This window comes from Caloenas nicobarica, chromosome Z (genome assembly GCF_036013445.1).
Source record: "Caloenas nicobarica isolate bCalNic1 chromosome Z, bCalNic1.hap1, whole genome shotgun sequence".
Lineage (NCBI taxonomy): Eukaryota > Metazoa > Chordata > Aves > Columbiformes > Columbidae > Caloenas > Caloenas nicobarica.
In genome coordinates this window covers 93,195,106-93,217,256 of record NC_088284.1, presented here as the reverse complement: position 1 = coordinate 93,217,256, position 22,151 = coordinate 93,195,106, and the positions used below count along the sequence as shown (strand labels likewise).

Below are 22,151 nucleotides of genomic sequence, written 5' to 3'. Positions count from 1 at the left end.
GCAGCAGTTGTGCAAATACTCAAACTGCTTCTCAGCAACTACTTGCATTCTGGGTTAAGTCATCCGTACTCTGCCGCACAGTTAACTACAAATACTAAAGCCACACTAGAGATTAAAATGTCAAGAAAGCAAGCAGTGGGGCAGCCTTGTGACCACATCCCTAAGGATGAAGCGAATTCTGCCACTCTATGGACTGCATTCCAGTTCTCAGCATGCAAAACGGTGTGTGCACATCAAGTTGCAGTCACATTCACAAGCTGGTAAGTGTTTTTGGAAAACAATTTATTTGGGAATTACATAATATTTTCAATTTTCCAAAATACATCTTACTAGATCCTACAAAAGAAATCTAAATAAGTACAACAATATGAAATTAAGTTTGTTGCAACAGTCATTAAATATTTACTTCCACTAATATATACATACAAAACGCCACACAATGAGCTTGTTTACCCTTGGAATGTGTGCTGCGTTCCAGCAGTTACGTTCCATCTCCATCTCCTCCAGTTCCACAACATGAAGACTCAATATTAACACTTTGTACATCCTTTATTATAGGCAAAAATCAAAAGTTTGTTGTTGGCGTTTTTCTTTTTTTTTAATAGAAATTAAAAGTAACCCTCTGCAGTTTCACAGCTGCGGTAGTTTGTCTACTGGGGTATCAAACTTGAAGTCTGCTGGGAAGAGATCTGGAGCTCGAGGATAGATCAGCCTGTACGATTGTCTAATCGTAACATCAGCCACACCAGCAATATCACCAATTTCTAAGACAGAAAGCAGACAAGTGATTAGTTTCTACTAAGAAAAAAAAGCAGCAAGCATCATTTATCGAGAAGTGCTATATACTTAGCTTAATTCATAACCCTCCCAAAAGCCTGGAAAAAATGGTTTTAACCACTATGACTAATATTTTGCATGTAAGTAAGTCTTTCTTCTCACATGCCACAATTCAACTTATGCTATCAGTCATGGAATAACATCAGTTTCAAATTGACACAGGGCCAAGAGTGCAAAAGTTATTAAAAACATCTACTGCAAAGTCTGCATGTGCCCAGCAACATCCTAATAAATCACTATCAACAGCAGGATCTTCTATTTGTGCTTTCATTAAATACGAGCAAAACCATCAGAAAACTTAAGCACTGGCAAAAAGGAATACCTCCAGCTAAGCATGAAATACATTTACCCTAAAATGCACAGAGCAATAGCTCAGAGGCACAGAGCAAGCGACTGTTCAACAGGCAAAGAAAACACTTGTTTGAGATGCACAAGACACTTAAATTTACTAGAGATTTAACCAAGTTTGGAATTTAAACCTTGAACTGCCCGAGAGCCTTCAGCATTGTCCGAGGACGCTGAAGGAATACAGTCATGTCCGTATCCATGGCAGGCAGCTGTATTTTGTTTTAACGATCACTCTTAGGAGACATAATTCAAGAGCTCAGGGTGAGCGCGGATGAAGGCTCCAGCTCACTCACGTGCCCAGGCAACTGCCAGCGTGATGGAAGCTCCAGGGGCAGAATAAGCAGCGACTAATGCAGAACAAAGCATCAGAACCTGACAGATAAAAGCTATTCTTTACCTAAAAGCAGATCTCCACTAAGAAATTGCCACATTTTTTACACTTCTGATCTGAACTGGACTAAACACCTCAGAGCTTCCACATCCAGCTACAGGCACTTGGATCCATTTGTCACAGCCAGTTCTAACCATGGCAGCCCTAAGCGCCCCCTTCCCAGGCGCTGCCCCGCACAGCCCTGAGCCCTGCATGGGCTCCCCCAGCCCTGCTCTCCCACCACTCTCCATCTCTGTAATAGGCTCACAAGAAGTGAAGGAACACGGACCGATTTGGGTGATTCCCTGTCTGCCAGGATGATCAGAGACTCCTTGTAATCTAAAGCCACGATGCTACTTGTGGCTGCCCCTAATTTGGAGTATTTCAGAGCGGCACAATGTACACGAGCAAATATTATCATGGGTCAATAATTGAAATTATGCTCATTTGAATGGACTGGTCTATTGCATTTAAGAACCCAACTCCTAGTGCCAGAACAAAGTGAACTCAGCTTACATCGAGCACAGCCAACTACTCAATTTTTATTCTGGAGAGGGGGAAATGCTGGTTTGGTCCTTGCTGTATGCAAGTAAAATGGTGGCTTATCACTACCTGCACAGACCTCATCCAAGTTTTACAGTAACACTGAATTCTCTTTCAAGCAGCAAGACATGGGGAGGGGGGAAAAAAAAAAATAAAATAAGGAAGTTTTACCTTTTTGTGTCCTTTTCTCTGCAGAAGCTTGTGATGCCATATAAATAGCCGCAGCTGCTACAGAGATAGGGCTTCTGCCAGGAACCAAATCTAATTCCACAGCTTTACGGGCAATATGTGTTGCTGCCATTTGTACTTGTTTGGGAAGACCCAGATTGGAACAGAATCTTGACATGAAGTCTCCAGTTGTAATCAGATCAACACTGGTTTCAAGGGCTTTCAAAATAAGTTTAAAACATCGGCCTATTTCCTTCTTTGAAATCCTGGACACTGCACATATTTCTAAACAAAGAGTAAAAATTAAACTTTAGGCTTGACAGCATTTGCTCCCTCAAAATAATCAAATTTGATTCTCAATCTATTAAGACCCACACAGAAGGCCAATATCACTATATAAGCTTCGCGCATTTGTGAAACATCCAAATCACTTCAGTCAGTGCACATTTTTCATATGGAGCTAATTAATACAGCTTGCTTAGTAAGGGAAATTTCATACTCAATGCCAAAAAAGTTGTATCCCTGTTGGGGAAAATTTGCACATATTTATTGCAGACTATTTGTTCAAATTCAGTTACAACAGTCCACACCATCCTCTGATCAAAGCAATACCTTTCACCAACACTCAGAATGACTTTCAAATGCTAAATTTTTCTAATGCATTATGACCAGAAATCCCATGTCCAAGAGCCTACTCACTTCATAAATACAACGAATTTCCAGAATCCCCCCTACCCTCCCCCAAAGGTGAGCTCTAGCTGCGAACAACCAATTCAGCAAAGTCCAGGAATGAGAAAACCAGCCTCCTCCTACAATAACAGTAACTAGACCTTTACTTCATAGCAAAATTGAATCTGTATCACTGAAAACTTACCTTTAAATGTTCTTGGAACACCCTCTTGCCTACAGGCGATGTAGAGACAAGCAGAAGCAATAGCATCATTACTCCTTCCCTTCAGGCTCTTTTGCTCGTACACTTGCTTGAATAAATTATTTGTTCGATCCTTCAAAGCAAGAAGACTAAATTTAATTAACTCTAGGCCATTTAATTAGCAGCAATATCAAAAATTCATGTGCTCTTTATATTATGCTAACTAAGTCAACGTCAGAACAATTTAAGGAAGGCTGACAGGAACTTACAACTATATTTCTAGGGAGGTTGATTCTGTCTGCCATGTTCGTAATTTCTTTAAAAGCATTCATCATTGCACGATCAGAGCTGCTCATAGTTCTACGATTTTGGTACTTGGAATTCCCAAATTCATCAAAACTTGCTGCACCTGTGCCCTGAAAAGAGAAAAATTTATTGTCAATAAAACACAAGCAACTTCCTCCTCATTCCAAGAGCAAACATCTTCCAGCTCCATACATCTTAATTCAAGGCGTTCAGTTCAAACCGTTGTGCAAATAAATGTCACTGAAGTAAATCATACGATTGAGTATTGTTCCAAGCATCAGGTTCTACACTTTGCACAAGTTTCAAATCATGAATTGATTTCCAAGAACCACAGAGATTATGTAGGGATTTTTCTTTCCTAATGTAACAATAGTTTAAAGAATAACATGTAGCCAATGCGTGCATCTCAACACTCCTGTCACCAATGCTGAGGTCCAAGATCAGATTTTATGCAACCCATATGAAGATATTTTTTTTTTGTGATGGTTCTCCTTGCCAAAGAATCTTACCCTCAGTATGAGCAGTCTCCAAGAGCCATATTCAGTATACAGCTCACAACTACAAAAGGGTTGAAAAATACTCTTCCATCTCAACTGCTTAAATAAACCACAGCAAATCTCCCTGAATTTACTATTTAAATGCACCACCTCCTTTCCTTCTGAAGCTTTCAACTGAGGGATAATGTTTTGTTGGCTTCTGCCCTTGACAACCATGTCAGAAGTTCCTTTCCGTTCCTTTCAGTTTTAACTGAAATCAAATAGACTAAGGATTGTGTTTTACTGTTGTGGCCCTTATGAGCCATCTACTCGTACCTTTACCATCTCAGCAAGAAAGGTACCTGTCAAAGTCAGGAGTTCCACCTGTTTGGCTTTCAAACAAAGCAGAAACCTCATGGATACAATCCTGGAAAGAGTCTCAGAGACAGAGGCTCAATGGAGGTTCGCTTTACAGTGCTGGCAGCCAAAGGCTTTGTACCCCAGTATATCCCTTTAATAGCAGAAACTAGAAGTATCACCAACATCACCAAGGAATGACCCTAGATCTGGCAGTCTTCTTGCCCAGTACAACCAGCGTATTATACAGTCTGATGGATCTTTTCTTCTTTTTCAGTCATCAGCCTTGCTTATCAATACAGGACTTCTAGATCCAGGTCATGCAGTCTGCCAACAGCCAGCTTCCTTTCAGAGGCATCTGATCAAAGGATAGGAATTCTGTACCAAGAGACTGCATTAGTTTCTTGTTTGACCAACCTAAATCCTCCTATAGTGCAGTCACTACAAAAAGGAATAGATTAACTACAAAGGGTGACAAATGACAACTTTTTCCACAAGCTAGGTAGCAAAATTTAAAGCTTTCTATAGATTCCTAGAAAAGAGCTCTTTATATCAAGGCAGATCTAGAAGCTGCTTGTTCAGTTATTTTTCTTGAATTTTACATGAGGATTTAAGAAATAACTATAATATTCTGGTAATCAAGTCACAACTAATGTCAGGCTTCACCATGTCTCCAATTGATCTGCATTGTCATCAGATCAACTGCAACACACAGCCTCTGCTTCGAGAGAGATAAGGTTCTGTGCCAATATCCTAAAGATCTGTCTAAAGAATGCAAACCACTTCCACCACAGCCAACTATGCTATTCATCCTCATCTTCACAGACAAATTAATCTTTCTTCCAATGCAGGCCGTTGCTACCTCAGACAGATGGGTCCCTTAAGTACTAAAACCAATTAGGAACTAATCCCTTTGCATGGGCAAAGCAGCCTCTGTTTTGCTGCTCCAGATACAGACCACGTATCCTCAGCAGAAAAAAATCCCAAAGCAGCACCTCCCGGTTTCAAAGAGGAAAGGGTGACAAACCACCCTGTGAAGCAGACCTGCCCCCCTCCTTTACTAATTATCAATGTCCTCTTTCTTTTTCGGATTTTCCACAAAACAGGTTGTGTTTTGGGGGCTTGTGGTAGCGGGGGGGGCGTTTTGCAGGGAGTGGTTTTTTTGTTTTGAAGATTCTTTATCTGCAGCTCTACCTCAAGCAGAAAGGAATACGTACCTCTGTTCCCTATCCCATGAAAAATGCTAAAGCAACCTCTGGCACGCAAATCTGGGGTCCACTCCAGGCCACTCTAGGAACTGTTGTTAACTAAGAAAATACAACTTTATCCTGCTTCATTCTCTGGAATTCGCAAAGGCTGTTCTGTACTCTGTCAGATACTACTTATCTTCCTCATGACTACATCAATTTCACCCTTGTTCAACCACTGTGCATATCTAGGTCAACCCTCATCCCAGCCTACTGCTGGCAGGGGCTTCAGAATACTGCTTGATAAATGGACTGCTTCCTTGGGTTAGTTATTTTTGCTGCAAAATTCATGCCTCTTCTGCACTGATAGGAAATTTCTGCAGCACCTTCTGATATAAGCCATTCTCTTCCTTCCAAATGACTGAGGAAAAATGCAGTTCCTGCTACAGAGTTCACATCAATGAGCTGACATCCCAGAGCCCTCGCTCACTGGCAAGACAAACACAGGAACTCTTGTCCAGAACACATCCTGGTTCGTCAAAGAGATTCCCAGTTTCCTGCAGAAAATAATGTGTCTCTTCTGTGATTCCTCCCCATAAAAATAAAATATCCACACTAGGACAGGCTGCCCCCTCTACATTCTCCTGTATTATCCTGGAAGTTCCAGTACTTGGACATTTTTACTCACAGTTCTTATAGGTTAAATCACGCCACACTGACAGTCATGCCTATTCTGGGATGTTCTTGTTCACAGTAAAACTGTTTCATTAGTTGAATGTCCACCTCTAAAAATTTTCAGTTTTCATTGAAAAACAAACTTTTTCACAGATGTTTCTTTAAGTCTTTAATTCTCCCACTGAGGCTGCTATCCTTATTCTAAATGAGGATCTGAACCTCCAGAGAAAACAGGGTTAACAGCACAAGTCACCGTTCACTTGGATACAAGTTCTTTAGCTGAAATACCTTTTGTCATCTCCAACACAAAAGTTCTAAAAGAACTCAGAAGGTTGTCCTACCTACTGAATGAAACTGAGTTGCCAGGAACAAACCCTGTATTTACACAGTCCCCAAAAGAGCCAACAATGTGAACCTGGAGCAAACAGTTCATTTCTTCATCTGTGTATAAAGGTGTATTTCTGATCTTTATCATAGCTGACCAAATCAATGATAGAAATACAAGCCCTGAGAACTACGATCTTTCTGGACCTATACAGATGACATCAAAACTCCAGAGGCTTCTGCTGCACTGCTTCACAGAGCTACATAGCAATGCCAGCTTTTTTAATGGAGCAGTGCAGAATTTGTTTACATCACCATAAGGCATCCTAAAATCTGGTGGGCAGCAATGCTTGGAGTTGTCCAAAACACAAGAATCTACTTGGACAACCCTTTGAACAAGAAGGCTTCTTTTTCATGAATGGAGCTTCAAGATTAGCTGTCCATAGCAGTATTTATCGGTTGTTTTCAACTCTTTGAAGAACTCTTGGTTGAGAAGTACGGTGCGCACTCCCCTTACATATCCACACATATTTAAGTATGTCTACTTCTTCATCCTAGCAACATCACTGGAAAAACACCTGAGAAATCCTGGTGTGCACGTCCCGCAACGCACAAAGCAGCAACACATTCTTAATAGTTATTTCTCAGCAACCAGACCACCTTTAATGAAACATTCAAGAAATCCACAAGTATAACACAAAGTACGACAATAACTTACCTGTGTCACAGTTGCATTGAAGGGAATGCATTTGTGCAATTAATCTTGCTTGCTCTCTTATGGTAAAGAGCAGGATACAGCTGTACCACTACATTTCAGCTCCAATATACACTGAATACTTTCTTCTGGAGCAGTCACACCATGAAAGAATTCTACATTTAGTGCTTTAACGTTAACTATAAGAACGTGTAAAATATGCATGTGGATTTCTGGGTCTCCAATACGAATCTGATACAGATTTTATTACAAAAAAACGACAGTTCATGTTGGGCAGTACTAGCTATTGAGACCTCAAAACTAAGTGTCCGTTATTTCAGAATCATCTCAAAAACGCATGCTAAGTCAGTGTTTCTTCAAAGATTGCAATATCGGCTTTTCTATTTGTAGCTGCCTACCAACAAGAGACAAGTAACCCCACAGTACCGCACTCTTCTTTTATTCAAGAGGTCAGCCCTTTCCTGCTACCCCCAGGAAAGAGCCACATTTTACACACCATTGAAATCTAAGAGTTCAATTTAGACAGAATCTCTTTGCAAATACATTCTCTGAAGAGTTTCCCTGTGGACGTACAAGTATGTACTTGACATAAAAATGCTCAAACTTAGCAAAATTAAATATTTTAAGCATTACCTTGCCAATCATTGTGCTCAAGTCACCGTCGCTCAACAAAGGATTCTGGGTATCCCCGACTCGAGATGGATCTTTTGTTGCTTTGTCATTGCTGAAAGTTCTCCACTCTGATCCTACGTCTATGACCCGGTCACCTGAGTTCACAGAAAGCAACAGCCTGCATTAATGTAATGTTTCACGAACTATTTTAAAATGTTATGTTACACACCTGAGCTCTCCGTTATAAGAAGGCAGTCTGTTGGCATTCTCAAACAGATGGTAACTTGCAGGACAATGTACCAAAATGTCTGGAATCTACAAGTTCAGTTGAAGGCAATGGAGAAAAACTGCACAGAACAGAACTTCAACTGCACAGAAAACATAAATAACTATAGAGATATGCATCCAGAACACAAAAACTTGAAGACCATCATGGGATCTTCAACTCACAAAAGGAATCAAGACCTTGATTTCAAGCTGGAGATCATAGTTGGCTATGGATGTTCTCAGAGCTTCAACAAATAAGTTACTGTCACTTAAGTTCTCTCACATCTGCCACGTGTTCAAAGTGCACAAGTGAATAATCCATCATGTAGAACCTCATTAAGCTGTAGTCTCTTCTGTGCATGAGCTCCAGGTCCCTGGTACTCTGACATACGCCACTATTCTGCAAGGAATAAGCTTGAAATTGAAAGCTGTGAATGAACCAGAAGAAATTACCACAACCAAAAAAAAAAAAAAAAATTTAGGTTAGAGGTCTTCTCACCAGTATTTGTCAGACATGCTCACAGCTATGCTCCACCCTTATTTACTGCTCTAATGAAAACCACATGGGGAAAAAAGAAAAACACCAAAAACTAGAGGTTAAGAATATAGCGGAGTAAAAGAAGGCATAGATCTGTTCTTTCTGCTACAAAGGTCTCCCCTAGCTTGCAAGCTTAAATTAGTAGACAGCGTGCTACTCTAGCTCCTGGACTCTCTCTAAATATTTGATTCAGCAATGCTCCTTCTATGGCTTAGCAGTAACTTTGCTTTCAGACAACCACCCAATACTGTTTACAGCATCTAAAAAAAGCAAAATGTACTTAAAATTCTGGCATGGTATAAATAGAACACTGAGTACAGGGCAATGATGTAATATTTTTTCCACACAAGTGGGAATGACCTAAATGACTCGCACTCAAGGATCTGCCTCTTGTGAGTTACGAACCATTCCTGCTCTAACAAAAAAAAAAGTGTTCTATCACTGCCTGCTTTGGCAAACTTATTACAGAGGACTGAGACTACTATTTCAGTAAGAAAAGTTTAAGTAGAACAAATCACTGAATATAAAGCATTTGTGAAATTAAGATGCAGTATGCAAACACCTTTACTTTGCCAAGAAATCTGTTATTGCAGAAAAAAAGTTTTTCTGTTTACTTTCAGTGTCTTATTTAAAATATAGAGAGGTCCTAGGACATGCATTCCACCTTTCAAAAGGCTTCTATAAAAGTGTGTCACAAGCTAGAAATATTGATAAAAGTGGAACAAATAGGCCAAAAGGTTTCCATAGATGAAAAATATACCCAGCTACAAGCAGCTAAGTATCCCATTCTACCAAAAAAAAAAAAAAAAAAAAAGTGTGGCATTTATTATTTGTAATTTCTACCTCTTCAAAACATAAAAACCATTGTGGAACCGTGATGTTAGTACAGATGCAATTAAGCCCCACCCTAAGTGACTGAAACAAAACTTTAAAACACTGCAGTCAGTCTTACAAAAAGTAGCATAAAGAATCAGCCTTGAAGATGCGTCCTGAGTTAACTTTTCAAGTCCTAAACTGAATCTGCTGAGTCATACACTACTGACTGGCTTTCCTAAAGTACCTGGAAAATGGGTCTGCAGTTAAACATTAAGAGTAAAAAAAGCTCGCAATAAGTACTTTATAAAATCGTCCCTGCTTTCTCACATCATTATGATGTTGGTTTTGGCAACAGTATCAACCTGCGATAAGTATGGGAGTGGCTGCATATTCCCTTCACTACTTCCTTTTGATGCGGTCCTTTTGAACAAAAATAAGCTTCCCTAGATATGGTTATATTAGACACTCCTTTATTTAATTTTCATCACATAGATGAGTTCATCTCCTCAGCCTCCCCCTCTGAAGTACATACAAAAAACACACCTTACAGGACCAAGTTTCTGTGGAACCCAATTCCAGTATGATATCCTGAAGCATCTTCCTGAACATACATGAGTTTTTCTCCATTGCCCCATTTAATTTCATTTCATAAACCATTCTTCCAGTATTCAGTTACGCTTCAAAATACAGTCTTATAGACTAACACACAGGCTTTAATGGAAACACACACTGCAAAGTTCACTGACTCAGGTTACCCACCATCTGAAAAGCTCATTTAGTAAAATGCAGAACTGTTATTCAGAAAGGAAAACCTCAGACCAAGGTTACTTTTCTTCACAACTGCCAAATGCAAAGAGCATGCGCTACAGAAATGCAAGTGTAAACTCAGGTCAGTATGAAAAATTAAAATATTATTTTGAACAGTTTTTAAAAATTTGCTTAAAACATCTACATATCACAAATCATTTATGTTTACTCCTCCCTCTAAAAATAGAAAGTGATTTCTCAAAGGAAAACATTTTAACTTGATGAGTCCTAAATTTGCAATTACATGTTTACAGAGAAATAATACCGGCTATTTTAATGTTGACCTCCACTTGCAGTAATTCATAATACATAAGTATTTTATTCTCTTTTTGCATTTTGTATTATCTGTTACATGAAGACAATATAGCTGCAAATTGAAGATGTTTAATCAAAACAAGAAATAGGATGAAATCCAAGCCTCCAGTAATGTTATCTTCCATATCTAATCTTGAAGAAGTTCTGAGAAGGTCTGTTCTTAAGTATTCTTCAGGAGCTCTAATGTTAGTTGTACATTGCATCAAGTTCTACATACTATTAACTAATATTTTAATCTTAACAGAAATATTTTATTAAAATTTACTTGCACTTTAAAGTACCAAAATAGCAATCGTTTCCACAGAATGTTTCATTCTTACAGTTAGTTAAGGAATCTGCTGCCATCTAGTGAGCACATATATTACGCTTCTAATTAAAAGCATTTTAAAATGCTTCAGATCTTCTATTTAAGAGCAGATGTATTACATTTTACCAAAGAATAAACTCCTGGGGGACAAAAGACAAAAAAAACCCAAAACAACAAACCCCACACCACAAGCAAAACCACTCACAGTTTTACAGTCATAGCTGCTTCTACAAAATTTCCAGACTCTTTTAAGATAGCATATTTTTTGCAAAAAGTTATCTTGTTTTCAATGAATTGTAAACACCACAAATGCATCACCACCACCAACAGCAATACCAGCCTATTCACAAGACTCAGCTGAAATAGCAAAATGAACCAGAAGCAGGCTTTGAGATGCTTTTTATTTAAAACAAAACACACACACCAAAAAAAACCAACACCAAACACGCAAAACCACAAAGAACTGAAATCCACAGAGTACTTTGACTAGTTTCCAAGTTTCCAGACATCACCAGCCTCATATCAGTACCTATAGGCAACTATGGACCGAAATGGACAGCAATAGCACTGCAGGCGAGTGACTGTTACAAGAACAAAGGCTTAGCAGCTCCTGCATATCAAAATGATGACAGCTTCATTTTGGAGGAAACAAATGAGAGCAGAAATGTTGAAGCAATCTGGTGGGCAAGTCTGGTCAGCTGAAGCTGAAGCCTCTCCAAGACTTGTGGCCTTTAAAAGACAAAGAGCTCAAGTATTTGTGAAGGATGCTCCAAACTACAGATTCTCAATGTTGTGCCTGATCTACACTGTATCACAAAAAAAATAAGAGGCTTTGGACTCTTCTTCCATCACAGGAGTTCAGATCATTTCTAACCCTTATTTGCTCTAAATCACTTCACCCATCTGACAAAGAAGCAAGTAAAAAAAAAAACCACCACATTCCCTCAATAGGATGATTCATAACGTTAATGTTATCCCACTAGATAAATCTAGTACTCCAACTAATGGAAGCATTGTTCATAGTGGCTCTCAAACACCTTTGGTTTCCAGCCTAGAAACCACTAACTAGCAAATGTCCAGGAAATATTAATATCATGCTACGAGCATGGTTTATTACAAAGCCTGATGAAAGATGCCAACTTTTGACATCTAAAGTCTAAGTTTTCACTGTTTTACAAACATTACTGCTGAAACAGCTAAAACCATCAACTTGCCTTTAAAGCAGAAATAGGTTAGGCTTAAAACACAGACTATTTGAAATGCTGACTAAAAAAGGCAGCAAATTGATTTCTTCATATTACAAATTCCCTAGGTAAATCAAGCATCCATGACTGCTCATGCAAAAGTCATCTATTCAGACTTTCTTTAAGTACCAGCATCCTTTACAGTTAGCTCTTCTGTGGATGCAAAGAGTTTTATTTGCAAGGACTAACTTTTGTCAGACACTTTTTAGTGCTCTGGACACCAAGTGTGGAAGCAGTAACCAGATATAAGCTGCTAATATACATCCATATCTAAAGATTTTTGCCTACTTACTTAAGCAGTACTTTAAATTAAGATTTCACATTTTAGTTTTAAATGTTGACAATACTCACAGAAAGAAGTAACCATGAACATACACCCAAATATGAAAAAACTTTTCACCATCTGGAGGTATAAAGATACCATGCTAGACATAATTGCATAACTCTATAGGATTCATGTCAGAAGTACCTAAGTACCTTCTCCACTTAAAGGATACTACCAACAGCTGAAAAAAATTTTAAAAAAGGTTTATTTGGTTTTCAGAAAACAAGCATCTATGTATAGATGCAATCAATCTTATCCCTAATGACAGACATCCTGAGTAATTGACTAGCCAGCAGAAAGGCAACCATGAAACCCCTTCCTACTCATTTGTTATATTGTAGGGGGGAAAAAAAAATATCTGACATATAGTAAAATCTATCTCTTCTTCATAGACTGTACCTGAATTTAAGATGTGCTTTTAAATCTCAAACTTTCCAGCAGCATTAACCAATCAAATATTCTGCTGGAATTTTGTAACAGCTTTACTGCTGACCACAAGCTACCGAACATTTTTCCCCAAAATTCTTTAGATGAACACTCACGTATACACAGAACAGGGAGTAAACATCTGAATACAGGTCATAATCTGATTCAAAGCTTTAACAAATTGATACACATCTAAGGATTCTCATCAGCTGAAGACAAACTTCTGCATTTTTATTTCAGCAGGCTATCCACAAAAACACCATACAAGAGCACTGCTCTTCTTGAAGACATACCTGCCCACTGAAGCAGACAGAGGTAACCAGTTAGAGCACATCACTTACTAAATGCCAAAACCAAACTCTTCACTGCTCCAATTCCTGTACACTAAAACAACATTTAATAAAACTGTAGAGAAGTTTAAGGAAAGTCTTAGATCAGAAAGGTACTCCTACCTAGCTGAGGTGCTGCACAGCTGTACATGCCACTAGACTCATTCTTATCCCCCTCTGAAATTCAGCTCACCACCTTGCTACATCAAGAAAATTCAGTGCTTTGTATTCTACTTCAATTCTGCTTTCTTCAGTCCCTTCTGGCGTATCATCTGACTTCCAGCCTTTTTTACTGCCTAAAAGGTAGCAAGCAAATATTTAACTGTCAAGAAATAAGATCTACTAGCTGTGTGTTCTTGAACAAAATGCTTCTCCCGCCATCAAGTCTGTCTGAGGAATGAGATATGGTCCATGAACGCAGAACAAACTACTTCTCCAAACACGAAGAACTCTGTTTGTGAGTTCTCAAGCCAGCACACGAACAGTTACTGTACCATATATCCTAGAATGTTTTGAGAAAAGTATGTATAATAAGATAGAAGACTTATAACAGTAGATAAGCTTGGACTTAGACTTGTAAAGTCTCAGATGCATGTCAATCCAAATAAATATCAAGATTCAGTTATACTGAAATTACAAGATTTAATTGTTATAATGCTGCACAGCAAAACAGCACAGTTTATTTAGAACAAGTGAAAAATGCTGTGGGAAGAAAAGGCAGCATACTGGATTTAACTTAAAATTTCAATCTTATCGAGACACTAACACCACCACCTATGAGTACAAAACAACTCTGATTAAAAATATTTCTCAAAAATCCCTTTAAAAAGCAGTACTTCCAATATAAAGCTCTAAAACATGGAAATTCGACTGTTTATTATCTGTGCACCAGCTATTGTATCCTATGACACAGTTTTACATTTAACAAACTCACTCTTTCCACAAATGTGAGACTTTAGTACTTTGCCACAGCAAGCAAGAAAAACACCAAATCGAAATACACTTAGTTTAGTTAAAAACTCTTTGCTCTGATTTTAGCCAATTGTAATTAAAAAAAAAAAAAAATTAAAAATCAGAGAAGTCACATCACTATGTACTTTACAACAGTAAAATAAATGCACATATTCAGCATTTACCATTCTGCCCCATGTACACCAGCAGTGCTCTGCAGACACCAAAATCACAATATTTTTAAATAAACCAGTAACACTTCTTTGGCTACAGAGTATATTGAGTCTTTTGGGGTTTGTAACTCTTCTAATTGATCCCCTTCAGTGATAAATATCTCACTAACTTTCAGACCACCTCAAAATATAGTCCGGATGGGCCCTATTCACATCAGCTACACATCACAACCTGTGTAAGGCTTGAAACACAAATATACAATCTGTCTATGTAAGAGCAGGAAATGAAATCACTACTCTCTTAAAGGGAACACGTATCATGGAATCTCCAAGAAATACATAAAAGCTTTCTCATTATTAAACAAAATTTTGTCTTCACTGCCTAAAAACATCCCTACTTCACATGCATCTCCACAAAACAGGCATCAAGAATTGGATCTGTTTTTCTCCTCTTCTAAATTTCTTAACGGACCAAGAGAGAAAATGTTAAATGTTCACACTTCTGTTTGGTCGTGCACTCTTCATCTGATTTAATTGTTTTTCCAAACTAGTTGCTAGATATCCTAGCTAATTAATTTGCCATATGCAGGTAAACTAAATTGCTGAAGGAAGGCAAGACAGAATGAGAACAATCAGCACAAGAGAAGTAAATGTTAAAAGCTTTTAGTGATAAATCCATAGAAAGGCCTACTTAAAAAAAACACTGAATGCTTAAAAAAACCCCACTTTTTAGCCTACCAGTAATGCTCACTGTAAAGGAGACTAAGATAATTTTAAACACATTTTAGAAATTCAATTTAGCAAAAGTTTGTATTAATATTCTAACAATTCTGCTCATCGAAAATGCTGACAACTTGAACTAAAGAAATTTCCAATGCTGTTGATTCAGAGGAGACCAGCAAGTAAATTTCTAAAGCAAGAATACCTTGTGACTGGGTAACAGAAGGTACATGAAGTGATATTTCTAATAAACTCCAAGTTCCTAAAAATGAAACGCATCAAGCAAAACCCTTCCCTCTTCTTCTTAAGCCAGCATTATCTTAAAAGTTATGAAATTATCAAAATGGGATTTTCTAAACTTTGGTTCAACTTCTATGGCAGCCATGCAAAGAGCTGAACATGGACCAAACTATTTTGAAGCAATAACTTAGAAGTCTATTACCATATTTCAATAGGAAATGTTGCTGTGGACATTTGAATTTTTAACCAGCAAATTTATTATGGTTCGTTTAGGAGAATTTATGCAATTTAAACTAGCCCTTCTTTTAAGAAAGTAACAATCCTCTCCCTAGCCTTTTAAATGCTTTCATAATTTTAAAAGAAACTACGATGGTTTGCTCTGTGCAAACTTCAGCCACATGGGTCACATGCACTTGACTTCATCTGGATCTTTGGAAAACTGCTTGTTGTTCAGGTCATCATAAATCACCTCCAGCATAGCTAGAGAATTTGGTTGTAAAAGTACATCACGTAGATGCCCACATACCAAGACTCAGGCCACTGAAGAACGTCAACCAGCAGGTGGATCAGGCTGCTGAGACGCCAGTGGCTCAGGTGGATCCAACTGGCAACGTAAAGGTTAATTATAGCTCAGTGGGCCCATGATACCTCCAGGTCATCAAGGAAGGGATGTGACATACAGATGGGCTCATGATGGAGGAGTGGACATGACCATGGACAAAATCGTGCAGGTTATCCATGAATGTGAAACTTGCACTGCAAACAAGCAGTAAAAGCCTCTGTGGTATGGAGGCTGATGGGTGAAGCATAAATATGAGGACGCCTGGCAGATTGATTGTATCACACTCCCACAAACCCACCATGTGCTCAAAAAGGCAGAAACAACCATCAGATGGCTGGAAACATAACCCGTGCCCCATACCACCACCCAGAACGCTCTCCTGGGCCTCAAAAAGCAAAGTCCTATGACAACATGGCACCCCAGGAGGAACAGACTCAGGCAATGGGACTCATTTCAGAAACAATCTCATAGACACCTGGGCCAAAGACTGTGGTATATCACATCCCCTATCACGCAACAGCCTCCAAGAAAATCCAACAATGCAATGGACTGTTAAAGACTACACTGAGAGCAATGGGTGGTGGGGCCTTCCAACACCAGATACATATTTAGCAAAAGCCACCTAGTTAGTTAACAGTAGGGGATCTGCCTTCTGAGCTGGCTCTGCCCACTCAGAACTTCCACGTACTGTAGAAGAGGATAAAGTCCCCGTAGTGCACATAAAGAATGTGTTAGGGAATACAGTCTGGGTTAGTCCTGTCTCAGGCAAAGGGAAGCCCATCGGCAGGACTGCTTTTCTTCAAGGACCTGGCTGCACTTGGTGGGTGATGCAGAAGGACGGGAAAGTCTAATGTGTAACTCAAGGGGATTTGATTCTGGGTGAGAATAGCCAATGAATAAAACTGTACGATGTTAACTGCTATATAATCCTGCCACTGTGTGTCATCACTACTACAGTTCCTATATGCCATATCAGTGGTATTACAGTAAGAATCACCCAGATAATTGAAGAACGAACTTTGACGAAACCAAGCAAAGCACAGCACTGGCTTCGGCAACTAGCACTCAGCAACTTCCTTGAGATCAACACCTTCAACCCACAGACTGTGGCCACAGGCCATGCCAGATACACCAGCTACGAGCTCCAGACACAAGAGGCAACACTCCAACACCGCACAGCATCTCACCTGCCCTGAAAGACTTACGACAGATGGGGCCCAAAGCCATGGTCTAAGTGAACTCAGTGGACATTTTAGAGGGATGGCCCATAGACCAAGGGAATGATATATGAAAGAGAGGAAAAGTGGTGGAGATTAACTAGAATGTTATTGGAGAGTGTGTGACCTGGGCATGACATAGATGGTATAGAATAAGAGGTGGATACTGTCCTGGTTTCAGCAGGGATAGAGTTAATTTTCTTCCTAGCAGCTGGTATAATGCTGTCTTTCGGATTTGGTATGAGAAGAATGCTGATGTTTTGGTTGTTTGGAAATAATGTTATACCAAGTCAAGGACTTTTCAGCTTTATGCTAACAACTGTACAAAAATTTTTAATTCAGTGCAAGACAAGAGCCAAAACAAAACCACCAGAGTCTAGGAGGGAGGGATATAAAGCCATCTGAAACATTTAGCGCGACTGAATGAACCACCTGAACACCCACCCTCAAAACAGAGGTTTTTCTTCTGGTCATGGCATGTCTAAAAAAATTTAACAGAAATAAATGAGGTTTAAAGAATGATCATAACATGAGTATTAAAAGTTTCCCATGCAAAAGGAATAAAGACAACAAGATAAATAATAAGATATTCATTCTAAAAAATATCCATAAAAATAGGTATGCAGCATGTTCTATGACAATATGGTTCTCTCCCTCTCTCTCTCTCTCATTCAAACAGAAACAATGCCTAGAAGGCTTTTCATTGTAAATATTCCATTATACTTAGAAAGACAGTTTAGCCAGTGGAAGATGTTGCCATATGAATAGAGTAAAAAAGCTCAGCAAAATTCCAGGGGAAAAACTGGGTATTTACTTGGGATAGTATTAAAAGCCTTAGGAAAAGCAATTAACAAAAACAGGTCCTGGCAAGGCCAGGAAGATAAATACTTCAGGGCAGAAGATAACCTCTAACTAATGGTAAACTGAGATTCATTTTTATTTTTCTTGTAAGCAAGTTACATGAGTTTTTATTGCATTTCTTATAATACTCTAAGACAACAGTCATTATTAAAGACAGAATACTGGAATAGACAGCACAGTAGTCTAATCCAATATTACAATATATTTTAAATGACAACATATTTTAAATTTTCAGTCTGAAGAGAGTTTGATTCTTTTCATAATGCAAGAAGTTACCAAAAGACAGACTATTAAAAGCAGTAAGCTTTTAACCAACAGCATAGCATAAAAGAAAATATAAAGGCATCAGGAAAAAGCCTTTTAATACTTGAATAACTATATACCACTTTTACTGGAAAACAAATCTACATGCGCAATTTAAGTCACATGGTAATTCACAAAAATATGAACAGCTACTTACCTACTACTAGCCCACACTCAGAGCAAATCATATCACCAGCTCTGTAATCCTCTACTAAAATAGAATCTGGATGATTTGGGCAAGTCACTCTCGGAAGTACATCCAAACTAAGAAAAAAAATTAGAAGTATTAATTACTTTTAATCAAGCAGGCTACATATCCAAAAGTATAAGAGTTCCTTACTGAAAAGAATAATTTAATAATACAGAATTTACAATGATTTGAATATTAACCTAAACACCTGAACTTCATCCTTTTCATTAAATACTATAACACCACATTTGACAATCAAGACTTCTGGTCATCTTAAATTCCAAATTTTTTGTGATGTATCTTGTACCAAAACCACTTCAGATTAAAACTTCAACAATCTAGACAACAGGCTTGATTAAGTGTAGGCTAACTCACAGTCTACCACTAAATGAAGTTCCCCAAGAAGTTAGTGGTGGTTGCTTCGTTCCAAATGAGCATTCTCACACATTCGGATCTGATCAATATTACTTACCAGGTCCATAATTCAGGAAGTATTGCACACACTAGATATATTTTTAGAAAATCGCCAATTCTACCTCTGTTTTATTATTTTCAAGTATTTGAAGAAAAAGTCCCATTTTAAATTAAGCAACTCATTAATTGTGAGATGTTAACAAAAAACAATCAGCTCATGAAGAGCATTACATGACATCTGCTTCTGATAACAGGAATCTGCCTCTTTCACATCCGGGCATCTTCAAGAATCACAGCAGATATAAAAAGCCTCCTCTAAAGCATTATAGCGCTATTTAACAAAACAGCTTTAGTAACTGACTAGAGTAATAACCAATTGCTTCAAACCAAGTGTTTTAAAAGTAAATCACTCATTCAAACTACTAGTGACTGTTCAGTAATTCTGTGAGGACAGATGATTACAAAATTGAAGTAATAAATATTTACAATTAGGGTCTGTATAGTCAACAAATCCATTTTACTGAGCTAAAAAACAGAGAGTACAGAGGTTGATCACAAAAAATTTGTCATGAACACCTGCCAACCTAAATCTCATTGTGCCAAAAAATAACTACTAATCCTTTCAATTGTAGGAAATATCCTATTAAAAGTTAAACTAATCCGAGTTCACCCCTTTCCCACTAGTCCGTTATTTCAGCCTAATCTACACATTTCATCTTAACTTTTACTTTTTAGATATTTCCAGTGAGTCAAAAGCACATAAAAACAAGCCTAAACATTTTAATCCAGTAACTGTTCAGGAAAATTCTAAGACTTGAAAATAAATTGGAAATCAACATCACTGTTAACATTAAAGCCTCCAGAAAGAACACGTACACATAAGATCTTCAGATGTAAACTATCTTCAAAATCCTATATAAAAGCTCTTTAAACCATTTTCCTTCTCACTATTCCCGGTCAGTAGTTTCACAACAAGACAAAACTGTTGACAAAGTACGTGCAATCATCTGACATTTGGCATCACACAAAAGGCTAATGACACACTAAGCAAAAGAAAAAAGAATAAAATCCAGAAGCCTGAAAGAACACTAACAGTATTCTGTTTCAGACTTTAACTTCAAAAAATGTTATGAAAATTAGTCTTCCTATCCCAATTTTAACTCTTTTCTCTCAGCACATATACTGCACTCCTTGTACCATACAGGTTCAACATACTAAGTGAGCTACACTGAAGGAAAACGCACAGTGCGTGTGTAAAGATCCATCTCAGCAAATACCTCCCGGGTTGCAATAAGACGAGCAGCAAGCACTGCCCAGATCCCAGGACAGGTTTAGCAGGAGTAATAAGAGTCACTCCACAGCCCGCTCCGTGGGCCTGCCTTCGTTCCTGACTTAAAAGAAAACCTCCATACAGCTTCAGGGAAAAAGGCTTATTTCGGAGCCCGAGACCCGTCTGGCCACTGCCGGTACGGATTGGGGGTGGGAGCCTCAAGGCTGTTGTCAGGCCCCGATAAGCCGCAGGCTGCCCGGCGCCGGGGGCTCCTGCACCCACCGGCCGGCCCGAGAGCGGCCCCGCTCCGCCACAGCCGCTGTGAGGTTAGAGCTCGGCCCCGCAGCGAAAAGGGCTCGACCGGCAGCGCCGAGAACGCCGAGCTCACACGAGCGCGGGGCCCCGAATCACGTCACCAATCGCCACGAAATCCCCCAAAACTTCCCCTGGGAGCCCTCCCGATCAGCAGCGACACGCAGCAGCGGGGCGGCGAACTCAGCCCGGCGCTCCCCACCGCCGGCCGCAGGCGGCCCCTCAGAGCCCGCCCGCCCCGGCCCACACGGAGAAGCCCCGGGAGGGCCGTCCCTCCACGGCCCTCTCTGGCCTCCTGCCACCCCGGGAGCTGCGCACAGGGCGGCCCAGAGACACGGGAAACCGGAGAGCGGCCAAAGGCGCCGCGAACCGAGAGAGCCGCGCCTAGCCGGGGACACCGGGGCCTGGCAAAGGCGGCGATGGCCACCGGTTCCTCCCCAGAGGCAGCAGAAGCGACGCGGCCATTTTCTCTCCTGTGCCACGGACACGGGGAGATGGCGGAGCCCCTCCCGCCCCCCCCCCGCGGCCCTCCTCCAAGCGCCCAGGCCGGCGGCCCGTACCGGCTGGTGGACGCCATCTTGCCCGGCTCCTGCCGCTCCGCCCTGTGGAGTCCAGCGGCACCGCGACCTTCCCCCTTATATAGCGACAGCGCTGGGCGGGGCTTGCTGAGCGCTCGCTACGGGTCGCGCCAAGGGACAGACGGACAGGCCCCACCTTTCCCGCAGGTCCTGGGTAAAGGGGGGCGGCTTGTTCGCCACGTCCTGGTGGCCCAGGAGCTGAGCCCCGGCCGCCCCCGACCTGCTCTGGGACACGGCTTGGCCACCCGAGGGAACGTTGAGGGCAGGTGCGGGCAGGGAGCCAGCCTGGGGCCTGGGCCTCCAGCACCAAAATCTTGTTCTAACCAACCCGAGGCTGCTGGTACCTTGGGGCTGCGGGCTCTGAAAGCCCCTGCCACGTATGAGACGGTCAGTGGGAACCTTCCCCACCCGCAAGCCGCGATCCAAGGGCCAGGCCAGGTCACAGCGAGCACAGGCACCGCCAGCCTGGGCCTCACCTGCTGCGCCAGGGCAGCGCTGCCCTGGGATGGGTCTCCGGTTCTGCTCCTGCTGTGCACACTCCAGTAGTTCGGTGAAATACCACGGGGGAAAAAAAGTTTAAGCAAAACTACCAGGGTTTGCACAGAAGTGTCTGGGGCACAACACATTCTCAGCTCTGGGGCTGAGACAAAGCAGAGACCAATTCCCAGAAAGGAGAAGAAAAGAATATTTTAGTTCCCCCTTAGTGGCATTATCTGCTACAGCTGCTCTGGGTTGCCACTCAGTTGACTGGACCATGAGAGAAACCTGGCCCTTCCGCAGGACCCATAGGTGTCAGGCAGCCCAGCTGTGACTCATGGAAGCCCTTGGCAAACAGGCCATGCACAGACCCCCAGCCCAACTCCAGCAGACACACGGGCTTCCCACCTTACCCTACACCCTCCTGACATCATCAGCTGCTCCCCTTCTGTGTCACCCCCTCACACCCACCGTGGCAGCAAATGTCAGGCCAAGGAGAAACCCACAAAAGCTGTTGCAAAACCAAAGCCCTCCAACGCTGGATTCCCACCCAGACTCTAATTCCCCAAGAGATTATCCATATGCAAAATTAGTCTGTATATTGAGCAGCAACAACAGGTTTTCAAGCCCAAACTGTAAAACAGTGGAAAAAAACCCCCTATTTCTTTGGTATGAGCCTCTCCTTGCTGATAAAGGGATGAATAGGACAGGAGAGTCTTC

At 40.6% G+C, this 22,151-nt stretch overlaps 1 protein-coding gene across 1 annotated transcript; it reads right to left on the bottom strand.

The window, feature by feature from the left end:
- Positions 1-324: 324 nt before the first annotated feature.
- Positions 325-20,976, bottom strand: GTF2B (general transcription factor IIB). The gene is made up of 7 exons (XM_065656698.1): positions 20,937-20,976; positions 18,348-18,454; positions 7,811-7,944; positions 3,407-3,553; positions 3,141-3,270; positions 2,270-2,551; positions 325-764 (listed from the first exon to the last, which is right to left on the bottom strand). The coding sequence occupies exons 1-7, from the start codon at positions 20,951-20,953 to the stop codon at positions 631-633; spliced, it is 951 nt and encodes a 316-aa protein (XP_065512770.1). The 5' UTR covers positions 20,954-20,976; the 3' UTR covers positions 325-630.
- Between the last annotated feature and the right edge of the window lie 1,175 nt (positions 20,977-22,151).